The following is a 14014-nucleotide window of genomic DNA, read 5'->3' as shown; positions in this document are numbered from 1 at the left end:
CTAATAAATACAGAAACAGAAACGTGTTGGCTCAGGTGGTTGGATGGGGATGACTGCTGGTGGGGGTGGGGGGGTGTTTAGCATAAAGAGGGGTTAGATATTTCTGTAGTACGCTTTTATTTTCTGACAGGGTGACAGCGATAGATTAGTGGCTCATAGACAAGTAGAGGAGATATTATCAGGCCAATGGTGCGTGTTGTGTTACATGGGCTGTTTGTATCCATAGCAACTAGCACCCATGCATGGTGTCCTTTGATTGCCAGACAGAGTCGCTGTCCCTCTCAACACTGGGAAAAACTTGAAAGATTAGGATATCTGAAGGTTTTACTGCTGAAAAAGAAAAACACAGACTTTAATAACCAAGGTCATTAACCTCACGATCAAATACGTACATAAGCCTCACTTATGGAATTTTCACACCTACACTGTTATAGTTGGAATACCAAATAGATATGGGAGTTTTGAATATTGCTGGATTAGGTATGATATAGGCAGCACCCAGGCCCAGATACAGGCACGTCTCACTCGTGGGGGATGCGACACCCGCACTTTCATAAAAACAAAAATTCATCCCCCTCACATTTTACAGAGGGATTCATTGTTGAAAATGTATTGGTAGGATTGATTGAATGGTGATCGAGCCATGACGAAGCCGAGAAGGTAAACAAAGAGTTGACAGCGATGAGTAAAAGAGTGAATAGTGACTGCTCAAAAGTGGCAAAAAATTGCCAAAAAAGAGGAAACAGGTGATATGTATAATGGCAAAGTGGCAAAAGAAAAAATTGTTAAAGAACTGACAAAAATTGGATAACAGTGTCAAAAACCACTTGAAAAATTGACATAAATTGGGAAAAAGAGATATTTAATGGCCAAAGGAAGCTAAAATTTGAAAAAACTAAAAAGTGTCTTTTTTTTTTAAAAAAAAAAAAAAAAAAAGGGCAAAAATGGGACAAAGAAAGTTGCAAAATGGCCCCTTTTAAGTTTTTCTGGGATAATAATATTTACAATTAAAACATAAAGAGCCACATGTTGAGTATCACTGACTTAACAGCTTTATCTATCTATTTTGTAAATTAATGTAATAAACTAAAGTTAATGAACTAAAGAGTCGACGGTTGCCCCATTCTTAGAACACCCTCACTTTTAAAATCACTGCTCCATCCCTGCCCATATGAAGAGCTTACTAGGAGTAAAATTACAGTTTAGTCAAATGTGAAAAGTCCAAATAAATGAAAAGTTAGAAGCCAAACAAACTCCCAAAAAGGATGAAGTTGAAGCCGAAACAGGACTTTTCCTTCTCTTCAAATGACAGGTTGTTATAACCTCATCACTCCTTTAGTATTATTTTATTTATATACTGTTTACATGTAATGAATGCTTCTGTGTAGCAAGAGCCACAGTAGCTCATAAATGTCAAACGGTAAAGTTTTAATACGATTTAGAACAGATCTTTATTTCCATCGAGTACGTGTGTGCCTTGTTCTCTGACGTTCTATGACTAAATATCAATCGTCTTCAGATGTCAAACATCCATTTCACACCAAGGATGATATTAGCTTAAATATTTGATTTTAGCTTAAATATTTGATTTTAGCTTAAATATTTGATTTTAGCTTAAATATTTGATTTTAGGTTTAACAACCTTCAACCCGTTGAATGATTTTGTAGTTAAATAAGACAACAATATTATTATTTATTTTTTTCCCATTAGTGCTGTTTATTGCCAATGGGTAGAAAACATGTCTGGTGTTGCATATGAAATGACTCATTATGGTTAAAATCAGAAATGCTTCCAAGTAACCCAGGTGTACACATACTGAATTTTTGGTGTTTGTCACAATAAATTGTACTATTACATTGATAAAGATTCTCATACATGACGTGGTTTTATTCACATCTTGAAGGTATCTTTAAAGATCCACAGAATTACCATGATATGGTTTAATCACAATTAAATAGAATTTTGTGTATTATTTCTCTCCTTTATATTCATTTGACCATTAGTTTTCTCATCGACCCGATACTTCCGGGATTGTATTTCTCAATGATCTATAAATAATAATAAATCACATGAACAGGCAAGAAGATACCCTGGTGCTAAAAATACATGTGACTGCATCTATTCCTGGGGCCTGACTGTAATATCTTATTTCATAGTGCATCGATTGCACGGTGTATGATGTGGCAGCTCAGGTGTTTTCAATCTTATTAATGATACCATTTAGAAAGCTTGTTTAGGAATGTGTGTGAAATATACCATGCACACTCCCTTTAAGTCTTTAGTCAATACATGTAAACTGGGTTTTCCACAGGAAACAAGTGCAAATGAAACCTGAAGTGGTAATGCATCATCTGGTTTCAGAGGTGATGGAGGAGAGACACAGACAAGGTCAAGTGCTGCTGAAGCCAAAAGAAACACATTTAAAAAAAATAAATAAATACATACATTTCTGGTCATTATTCTTCTGCAGTCTCACACAACTTAATCCTCGTTCACTTTGTACAAACATGATTATATGTATGACAAACCTATGATGTATCACAATGTTAATGTCATTTCTGTTTAAATAAACAAAGCAGGCTTTTAAATGTGGTGGACACTGCCCCCTACAGGGCAGAGAAAGTAAAACCTGTGATTGAATAACTGATCAGTCCATCTTATGCAGAGGTGTAAAAAGTACTGACAAAAGTACTGTTACCACTCGAGTATTTTATGAACGATTTCCTCCTACTTAAGTACAAGTAAAAACTCAAATAGTACTCAAAGTAAAAATTACCAGTTACTTTCACCCCCCACAATTATTTGTGGTTCCCTTGCATACAGTAAACAACTCATGTATAAACTTCAGAACAAATCTACCACATTTAGAACCCAATTTATTTTCCAAAGGCAACTGTATAAAATAAAATGTTTGTCAAAATGTTTAAATAAAATAACACCAATGAATTCAATTCAAAATAAATGATCAGGCTTTAAGTATAGATATATTTATGGACTCTAAAACTAAGAACATTACCTCCATTTAATGCTGTTTTAACACTGCATTACGTTTAATCTAAGTGGCCAGCTATGATGGGATGCAATGATTGTCTGCTAATGTCATTTACTGTAGTTTCACAATGTCCCTTGATCATCGATTCATTAAAACAAAATACTTAACTGTTGGGTGTAGAAACGTAATTACTTCTTTTAAAACATTTTAGGACAAGTAAAATTACTGATTTTGAAATATACTAAAAAAGTTCACCCATAAACGCAACTCAGTTATTGTAATTTACTGTATGTTATATACAGGTAACCAGGGACTACAGATGTAAACTAGCTGTTTAGCTATAATCTGGTGTAGAACATCTTTGTCTTTAATGATCTTAATCTATGCACTTGTCCCTTCAAATAAAGACTAAACTATTACAGTAACCTGAGTACTTGTAATCTATTACTTTCACCTCTGATCTTATGCCGTTTGGTTCATGTTCCCTTTGGGTGCAACCTGGCTACTAATTACCCTGAGGTCTTTGTTTTTTTTAAAATTTATTTCCTTCTTCAGATCAGTGGGTTTAAACATTTATTTATCTTCATTCTAAATACCGAGTACATGTTTCACTTTCCCTTACCACATGAAACTGCTTCTGTTCAAGGCAAAGACTTACATTAAACAACCCATTAATAAATGAACTTACACATTTTAAAATAATGACTTGATTTGATCCATTTTATTAATTCAGCAAACATTACAGAACTTTAAAGAGACAACAATATTTAAACAACTCAAATTACAAACGTTATTTCCCAGGTAATGTGAAACCACAATCACAAATATTCTGTGTGTGCATTCAGATAATCCCAGTGCTTCCATTTCAAAGATGCCAGCATTAGACAAAGCTGCCATAAGTCACTCATCTACAGCACCAAGGCCTCTGTCAGGCAGTTACAAAGCGGACTGTGCATCAGTTTATTATTGCAAGTGCAGTTACCTGCAATAAACTATTAGGATATTATGCATAGTAGAAACTCAAACACTATGTTGTACTTTGAGCAGTACAGTGTCATAAACAGGATTGGAAGTGGTCCAGTTAATTATTTTTGAGTGTAGTTGGACTTAATTTAGAAATAATCAACAATATCTCACACTTAAAATCTCAGATTTGCTCATTTTAAAACAGTCATGGTACAAAGGAATTTGAGAATAGAACTCATGACTTCAATGACTGGGAATCTTCCACCAACAGGATGGATCAACTGGGATCTGTTGGGATGAACAAGGCTGCACAAGCAGTTGCAGAAATCGCTCTGCGGGGGGGGGATTTGCTCCTTGCTGTTGTACCCCATCGTTGCCTTAGCAACACTTGATTATATCTGTAGAGGTACACATGAAAATAGCATACAGGCATATTTCAAACCATATACCAAGAAAATGGGGGGTTGTTTTGATACTAAACAAGTCATTTAATGCAGATAATTATCTTGAGCGGTCATTGGAATTTCTTTGACATTTTAATTCTGTTTCATTCTGCTGCAGGTTATGGCAAACAATAATCTATGCATTTAGTGCAGCACAAGGACTTAACAGTTAAAATAACCTGCACTAGTCATGTATATAAAATATATCTATAGTATTACCAATAAACATAAATATGTGCAAAAAACACATTCAAAGTTGGTTTTTTTCTCACAATTTTAAAATTGAATACAATCCATGGGGAACAGCCATGTGGATTCAGGTTGTTGATACTGGGGCAGTATTTTTATTAGGGCCCAGATTTATTTATTTCATTTTTTTTATGTAGTTTTTGAACAGTTTTTCTTTGTTTTATTTTTGCACTAAAAACACCTCAAAGATGTGTATTGGAGCCATGTCTAAAAGACGAGCCTTAGACACTGAAGTGATTTACAGGAAGAAAATACTGCACTGTACAACATCATAACGTCACTATAAAGCATTTGAGCAAAAGTGACTGTTTAACAATGACTTTTAAAGACAGTTACCCGACTAAATCTATCATATTGATATAACTTGCAATTCCAATTCGAGACAGGTTCCTTTAATTCATCCTTGTCGTACAACTTCCTGACCAGGAGAGGAAGAACTGCATCCTGATGCTATTGCAATGATGTAATTTACATCTTATATTTTCTTTTTTTGCTTACATTAATGCATTCATTGCTGTCTGGAAAGAAAAAAAACATCTGGTCCACTGCAGTGTCAGATCACTTCAGTCAATTAGACGAACGCACTTTCCTGCCTTTGAGAGGCTGAGGAGGCCTGAAGTTGTTTTCCATGCGTATACGCTCGTCCTCTTCTTCTCCAGTAAACAGAAGCATTCGGAACTTTCCCAGCTGCATTAGGGAAACCAGGAAGAGTATAAATAGCAACTTGCTCTATAAAACATTTGATAGGCAAATAGGAGACTAAGACGTCAATAAAAGGTCAGAGCCAATGGTAATCTAAATAAAGAGTACAAAAAGTACAGACAAACCAACTTGAATCAATATATCATGAATTATAGCCATCAAGACACTAAAATTACTGTATTACAATGCTAAATAGACCATTGCCATTTTGAAACATGAGTAAAAGCTGTTAAGCGTTAGCCTGTAATTGTTATAATTATTCATATTTTATTTGTGAAGTTTTCCTTTGGCAGTTTTATTTTTGCTAATCTTCATGGGGAAATGAAAAAAGTTCCAAGTTGTACAACTTAAATTTTTCACTGTGGGGTCTCCATGCAAGTATTTCTGAATTAAAGCCGTGCAGCCTTCCAACAATGCATTCATCAGGATGATCAGCTGGAGGGGATCAAAAGCTTGACGTCTGGAGTTAAGGTTTGTGGAGCCAGCTGAGCTGATTGGTCTACACCAGCAATGCTGCAGCGGAGGGTTTAGGAATAGTTCACGACTACGACCTGTTTACTCCAGCACTAATCCCCGAACTAACCAACAGGCTGGCAGCAGTTGTCTCAGGTTCCAGCTAACTTTACCCATCAAAAACAAAACATTTTTACACTTGACTTCATGAAATACAACAGACAGAGGTATGGTGCTCCTTCTAAATAGTGCTCATTGTTGCTCTCTGCACTAAATTTAGCACCACATCGACACCAAACATCTCTGAATTAAGTGGATCTAGAGATCAGATTATTGACTTGATGCTTTAGAAGAAAAAAAAAGGCACTAATCAATATAATGTAAACTGTGCCTTTCCTTTAGTTACTGCAGTATAAACATTATTGAAAACACTTGTTTTTTACATTACCATTGATGGACGTGTCCTTGAATGTCACTAGATAATTATAGTTATCGTTTCCTTGGATACAGTAATGAAGACCATTTATTTGTTGCTGAATCACAACAATAAGTTGTTCTCTCGCCATCCTTGTATTTTAATGTTTACACAAGTCCTAGATGCATTTTGTAGCGTTGCTGTGACACATTTAACATGTTTTTAAAGCTACGTGCATGTGTCAATGTAATGACTGTTTCCCTTATTTAGATCAAAATAATTCTTCAAAAATGAATTAAGAAGATATACTGTGACCTGGAAGTTAGACATTAAAGATCCAACTTCAGTGAGAAGTAAAACAATCTGAGACCAACCATCAACATATCAAATTGCTCATTTCTTGTTGCAATCAGTGCTTAAATTAGCACCATGGGAGATCTTCTTATGGAGAACAAAATAAAGGTGAACTAACGGTTAAGGTTTGCACCAAGATTGAAACGAGTTGTGATGGCACCTGTTTTTCTGACACTGTGATGGGTTCTTGGAGGACGATCCAGACGACGCTCTCATGCAGCGGCGGAGTGGTCAGTGATCCCGGGTAGGTCCAGTAGTGCAGGCTGCTGGGTAAGAGGCACTGAGGGTTGAAGCCCTTGAAATCCGTGACACTTCCCTGCATCACCAACAAATGCAAAGTGTCAGAATACTGTCTAAATGATGGTTGTAATAAAGAATAGAATATTCAAGAATCACCTTAAATTTCACCATGTACAGAGCATCCGTTATTGTGTGCAGCCACCGGTGCTCATCGCCTGTCTGACAAAACATTGTACAGTCATTCACGTGTTATACCAGGACTCCTGCAGAATAAGCTGCAATGTTTCTCTCTTCCCCCATTTAAAATGTAGGGTTAAAACCAAAACAACAAAGCCATCTTTGTCAGTTTCTCAGCTAGTAGCATCATCTATCAATTGTCTGTTTTCTAATCAGATGTCCATATGCAAAAAAAAGGGGTTTGATCATAAATCTCTGTAGTGTTGCAAGAGTGCAGAGTCCCTTTAAATGCTGGGTGTGGCAGGTGATGTGTGTTGCGCACAAAGTGCATTCATAATACAGATTATTAGAAAGATTAGAGAAATATCACATTCCTTTCTGTGTTCCACCACTCCAACACTGAGGGAGTTGACTGTTAAAGTCTTCCCCTGTGACTCGACTACGGGGATAAAACATAGGAAAAGTCAACAGTAACAGACTATGATTCATGCAAATCATTACTGGCAATATCCAGACCATGTGATTAAGGCTTAAACGTGAAACCAGTAGTCCGGTGCAACTTAATTGTTGTTTATTTCTTAAATTGGTGCGAGACAAACTAAAAATTACCATAACGTCATAAGCATTTCCTCTTTAAATCCGTTTAGAGGCTCGAACGTCACCAATGTTCGCTGCATGTTTTTTGAGAGTTGGTGGAAACTAAATGATGGAATTCATCTCACACTATTGTTATCTGGCTGGGAGGCATAACAACCATATACCACCGAGTAGAATTTAAGAAAACATTTTTAAAATTGATTTTTTTTAAGAGCATTAGACCATCTTATAATAAACTTGTCATTTATTTATTGCCTCAGAACAGGTCAAATTTAATCGGATGTAGAATGAATGAAAAGATCAGAAACCATCACATTTTTAATGCACATGTATGTTCCCCGGTATAAACTAGGACTTTGCCACAGTTGGATGAAATATATTAGTTATCATTCCTGACTTTAATTCCTGGAAATTAAATAGTGGACCCCAACCAATAGTTAACGGTTTGTTTGCCAAATACAATTTTATTCACAAGTGTTTTTCAAAAACACAAGTCAAAAAAGGAACCAACAACAATAAATACATAATCACAAGTTAAAAGCAAAGATCACTCGAGTCCAGTTTGACAAAACCAGATATACAGTCAATGAGAGGATAGGTTGTCTAAAACATTTATTGTTGAGAAGTTGTTAAAAAAATCATACAAGAGAAATGTAAGATATGGGATGTGATTGTGGAGACTCATCTTACCTCTAAGAAGATTCCAAGAACAGCAAGCCCGTCTGGAGCTGCTGCTGCCTCCCCAAATGTCCTGTACTTCTCAGCATTCCAGTGAACTAAATGCAACTACACAGAAATATAAAGTGTACATTTAAACACTGTTGTGTACATGACTGATAGAAAAAAAATGCTTGTTACGTGTATAATTTACTTTCTGCTGTTACTGACCTCCGATGCATAACAATATCCTGCAACAGTGTGCTCTGAGCCTTCACAGCCCTTTCCTCCCCAGTGAAAGTGAAACTGTTTGAGTCTGTAAGGGTTTTCCAGAGGTCCTCCCTGAATCACTGCAAGAGACGAGAGATGCTCGAAAAAGCTTTGGGATTTAGGGTACATTTAATGTACCCTGAGCTCTGTGTGGGTGTCAAAGCATCTCAGTGTCAGCAGAGGAAACACACACACACCACAAATAGAGATTCAAGAGACTCATAGCTGAGAGAAAACAGCTGCAACAATGATCAGAACCGATGCTAACTTGGACACGCAAAAATCGAATATGTAACCCCCCCCCAAAAAAAAAAAAAAAAAAAAAAAAAAAAAAAAAAGCATTACCAATTAATTTCTGTCAATTCTCAGGCTTAAAAGTATAGTGTAATGTGTCTGGTTTTCTGGGAATAAACCTTTATAGTTCACTTTAGTGCCTAGGTTCCCAAAGTGGGGTACGGGTACCCCTAGGGATATGCAAATTGTCGAAAGGGGTACATGAATAAAAAAATAAATAAATTACAGTTGGAAATTAGAATATAAATCGACCAGCAGTCAGGAGCCTCCATGCATTGCCACAAATTACACATTAGCCGATTTAAGACTACACATGGTAACAGATTATTATATATTATTCCTCAACAGGATAGGTACAAGTCACCTACACATTTTACTGTACATCAGTGATTCCCAACTTTTTTGGGTCGCAACGCCATTTTAATATCACATTTTTTGCGTCTCCAGAGACTTCTAGAATTAGCTTTTGATCATGTTTGTTGTTGCCATGATTCATTTGGTGCACAAAGTAACAAAACGCACCAGCTCAGATATTTTCATGCTGCATTTTATTTGAACTAGATTTATATTTGAGAAAGTGAAAGCATAGAAAACCGTTGTTTAAAATTGCTGTGTAATAATCAGTAGTTTTATTCATCTAAATTATTAAACATTCCAGGCGACCCCAGATTGGGTCACGCCCCCAAGGTTAAAAAAAAAAAAAAAAAAAAAAAAACTCTGCATTACATTATTATGTTTTTGAAGTGTGCAGGAGTAGAAGTTGCATGGCTCCAGGTTAAATGTCTGAAGGAGTACAGGACTGTGAAGAGTTTGGGAAACACTGCTTTTGTGTGATTGTTATTCATTGCGACACTGCCGACATCATTTTTAGCAAATGGGTCAAGACAGAGCAGATTCACTATGCAGAACTGAAATAGCACAAATAGCAGTCCTCTCCATAGAAAGAACAAACGCAAAAAAGAATTAAACATTGATTAAATATTAAAAAAAAAATCATGATTATTACCCATTGATTAATGACATAGCAGCTCTGAGCAGAGACCACTTTATAGTGACAATAAAACACAATAATGAAGCATCAGATAAGATAGCAGTGATTTTATGGAAGTTATGAACCTGTATCATGGCATTTACACATTAATGAGTTAGAAATGTATCAAACATGAACTATGGACAAAAAAATATTGTTTTTCTTCCAAAGATGTTTTTTTTTTTGGCTTTCTGTCTGCCTGAGGTAAATAACCACCATTTTTGAGCTTATCATGCATGGTAATGACAGAGTAGTTAGTACTAGTTACCATGGCATCAGCCAGCAATAAAAATGCATATCATCATCATGAGATCACAAAAAGTATCTTTTCTGGAAGTGCAGCTGAATAATCATTGGATTTTATAGGAAACCCTGAGCTAAGCATGTGTTTTGCACTTTTTTCCCCAAATATCAAGATGTTTGCGTAAAGTTAGCATTAAAACAGTGAGTAAACACAACAGGAACCAGATAATGATTATCTCTAAACAGTGACATGAGGAGAGGCTTTTAATAAAACGTACTGAGCAAAGTCTGACAAGATATGGTCTACATTTAACTTGTTTATGACTGTTGGCAGGTAGTAAAGTGCCAGGTTGAGTTTTTATTAGATAAGCTATGAGCAAATGTCAACCATGACACCTTTTATTTTGTTTTCCCTTACCTGACCGGTTATCTGTATCGTTAAACTCCACAACTACAGAGTGGCCATTGTTGGAAATGTTAAGGGAGGTGCACTGGTCATAGTTTACAATAATCGGACCCAGACTGGTGTCGTGTGAAACTTCCTCAGGAATAATGTCGATCGGGGACTGTCGGTTCCCCTTGGCCACAGGGTAGTTCTTATGCCATGCAGAAGGACCTAAACAAGGGCAGACATGATGAACAAACACAATTAGTCCATTATTATTATTTCCTTTGTTTTACTTTGCAACATACATACAAGAAAATGACAAAGACAGTGTAAGATGGCAAATAAGGACACTCAAAATGATATTTACAAATCCTGTGTGTGTACAATAACTGGGAGAAGAAATAAAAAAATACCTAATTTTCAATAAGAAATAAAAATTAAAGAAAATATTTTTTTTTTTTCCTTTATTTTATCAAATACATAGCCTATTTAAAACAAGCCATCATTTTTCAGTCAAAAACAAAAAAAAACAAGTGTTTATTTATTTTCTTTCTAACAGAAAGACATTTTTGCAATGTGTTACTCAATTGGTTTCCTTTATAATTTACCAGGCACTAAAAAAAATAATTAAAAAAAGTTATTAAAATATGTTTTTAAATAATGACAAAGAACAAAAATACAAAAAACAAATAAAAATAACTGCAAAATTTCAAAGCCGGTCAATTACAATTTTTGGGGGGGGGTTTATTATTGATTTTAATTCTATTAAAGCTTATGAAATCATTGCATCAATGTAATTAATACAAAAATATGACTGGCTCATTTTCCTAAACAAATGTTAACTAAGCTAACGTTTAGTTAACTCAACTAAATTACAATCAAAACACAAATAAAGCAACTTGTATTTTAATTAAGCATCAGTCCATTAATGAAACTGTGTTTCCCTCCCACTCAGGGTGGGATTAGAGGCAGGGGGACATAATGGTAGAGGGACATTGGTCATGCCTTTAAGAAAAAGGTTAATCTGGCATTAACAGCCATCTTAACGTTGAACACTGCAGGACGAGAAGAAAAGAAACAAAGCCTTAGAATAACCGAGGGTTGGCACTGGTGCTGGTGGTGGCACTGGTGCTGCCTTCGGGGACACAATGTGTGGTGTCTTACCGTCCTCATCCCCATAGCCCCAGTGGTCCCCTGTCATGGTCCCGGTCGCTGGCTTCAGGTCCGTCAGCGGACGTGAAGGAAGGACATGGATATTAGTCTCAGCTGCGGTTGATGAGATTTAAGTGTCGTCCAATGGAGGGAGGGGCAATTATTGCTCCTTGACACGCCCCCTCAGCACGCACACATTCTTCATCCTGATTGGCTGTGATCGACGCACGTGAAACACTGATTTTGACCTAAATATCACGCAGCAACCGAGTTAATAGCAATCATTTGTTTGAAACTAACATATTTACAATTTATTGTACTTTGATACTCTGGGGAGCCACACTTTTAAAACCATAATGAATTATACACGCATCCATTATTTGTTAAATCAAAACTTTTAATCCCCTATGCTACGAATCGAGATAATTATATTCTGGATTAATCTCCGTCAACGGGATTCAACGAACCAAACATTCCCTGTCTTACGACGGTCGATCCCAACACGCTAATTTAAGTCATGTGTTTTTAGCCTCTCTACGTGCGCGTTCACGTGAAAGGGGGAGGAGACTACATCGTATGACCAATTAATGGAGAACCTGGCAGAGCGAAGGTCTTCGCAGGAGGAAATGCTTATCATCTTAAATAAATAGAATGTAGTGCCAGTGGCAGCAGCAGTGTTGGTGATAAAAGCAATTCATTAATTCAAGAGTAGGAGCAAAACAAAGATGTCTGTCTGTGCTAGGGATTAATTTGTGGAATACTATTGATAAAAAAAATAAAATAAAAATGAGTGACACACTAATTAATTTCAAAAAGAAAATGTCACAATATATTTTCGAGTGATGTAAAGCATTAGAAATTTCTTTGTGTTCTTTGTTAAATGTTGTATAGAAAAGAAAATACACGTGTGTTTGTGTGTATATATATATATATATATATATATATATAGCATTATTTGACAAAAGGCAACTCAAATATACTTGTTAAATGCTTGCATTTCTTTTGTGTGTATTATTTGAAAAAATTGAACGTTTAAACATTTTATTTATTTACATTTATTTAATAATTCATGTTGGGCATATAAGCATGTTTGCTTCTGCCTGTTTCAGTCACAGATTTTTAAATTGTGATTTATGTTTGAATATTTTTGTGAGACTGAAACAAACAAATCAACTGAAGTGAACTGAACTTTAATTTATTTTTTTTTTTTTTAAAAAAAAACAAATCAACGCTTTCTGCATAACAACTTTGCTTTTAATGTTTGAGAAATAAATTAATATACAAATATATACAATACATCAAATCAAAATATATTAAAAAAAAAAAAAAAAACGTAGGTCAAGGAAACAATGTTTCCCTCTGGTGGTGAGACACATGTACTACTTCCCACTTTAAGGTTTCCATAGGCTTGTGTCATGGGGCTAACCCAAGACTAGAATGATGTATGCTGCACACAGCTACTTCTCACATCTAAAGACATTATTTCTATTATTTTAACATCATGCCGGCAGATAGATTGTTGTTCTTTTTATGAATTGAGTCTGTGTTGCCATACTTGCTTGTTGAACTGTTTCTTCCCTGTGAGTGAGTGTAAAGTGGCACTTTAGCATTAGCAACATAGCTGCTAACAAGCTAAACTAGCAGGTGTTTTAATTACAGTACATGGGTGCACAGAGATCTCATGTGATAAACTCTACTACACTGAGAAACAACAGAGGCATTGTGTAGTTTAGAGAGTTTTATTAACTTAACCACCTTTTAAATGTTCATTTTCGCTGTGAGATTGAGTCAAATTTGTTTAAAGGTGCAGTCCGCAACTCTCAGATCTCTCTCCCCCTCCCTCCCCGCTGCTCTCTTGCCCTGCCTCCAAACTTTCCAAAGTCCCTCCCACAGAGGAGCTAACAAGCTAACGTTAGTCAGACAGCAACATCACAGTAATATAACATGCACTGTTAAAAGCATACTACTGCAACGCTTCTCTCTCTCTATGTGCACACACCTCAGCAGCAGCAGCAACAACACGATGTCACTTAGAGCAGCTCAAACGAAGGCTGCTGTGTGCACATGAACACCACATGCACCACAAAGTTCAAGTGTAATAATTACAAATCAAACATAATGTAAATCAAGCAGCAGTAATTACCCTTCAAGCAGAAAAGTCACCAATTCCATCTTCTACTCCTCCAGACCATACCCTGTAAAAAAGACGGTGCTCCAGCCCTGGGAAAGGGGCGGGGCCTGTGAGCAACAGCTGTCAAGACAGTCCATCAAACACAATCCTGGCTCTGATTGGTTCTTTTTGCTCGGTCGTGGCACATTCTGGCTATCTGCCAAAGGCTGCAGGAGCAGCAGAGGGGACTCAATGAGTCTGTTTTTTTTAACACACAAACT

The 14014-nt window shown here is 36.2% G+C and overlaps 1 protein-coding gene across 3 annotated transcripts; it reads right to left on the bottom strand.

The window, feature by feature from the left end:
* Nucleotides 1-3684: 3684 nt before the first annotated feature.
* Nucleotides 3685-11768, bottom strand: ca7 (carbonic anhydrase VII). Of its 3 annotated transcripts, XR_003673669.1 has the most exons (8): nucleotides 11636-11768; nucleotides 10502-10699; nucleotides 8478-8596; nucleotides 8280-8375; nucleotides 6972-7034; nucleotides 6736-6891; nucleotides 5150-5338; nucleotides 3685-4357 (listed from the first exon to the last, which is right to left on the bottom strand). XR_003673669.1 is itself a non-coding variant. In XM_028442437.1 (7 exons), exons 1-7 carry the CDS (start codon nucleotides 11670-11672, stop codon nucleotides 5219-5221), a joined length of 789 nt encoding a protein of 262 aa, XP_028298238.1. In that variant the 5' UTR covers nucleotides 11673-11768; the 3' UTR covers nucleotides 3685-5218. The 3 variants fall into 3 exon arrangements, 2 of the variants coding, with proteins under 2 accessions (XP_028298238.1, XP_028298250.1); XM_028442437.1 differs by having other exon boundaries at nucleotides 3685-5338; XM_028442449.1 differs by lacking the exon at nucleotides 5150-5338.
* Nucleotides 11769-14014: the final 2246 nt, after the last annotated feature.

Source organism: Gouania willdenowi, chromosome 3 (genome assembly GCF_900634775.1).
Source record: "Gouania willdenowi chromosome 3, fGouWil2.1, whole genome shotgun sequence".
Classification (NCBI taxonomy): Eukaryota; Metazoa; Chordata; class Actinopteri; order Blenniiformes; family Gobiesocidae; genus Gouania; species Gouania willdenowi.
Note: the sequence above shows the minus strand (reverse complement) of the source record. Positions and strands in the feature narration are given on the sequence as shown.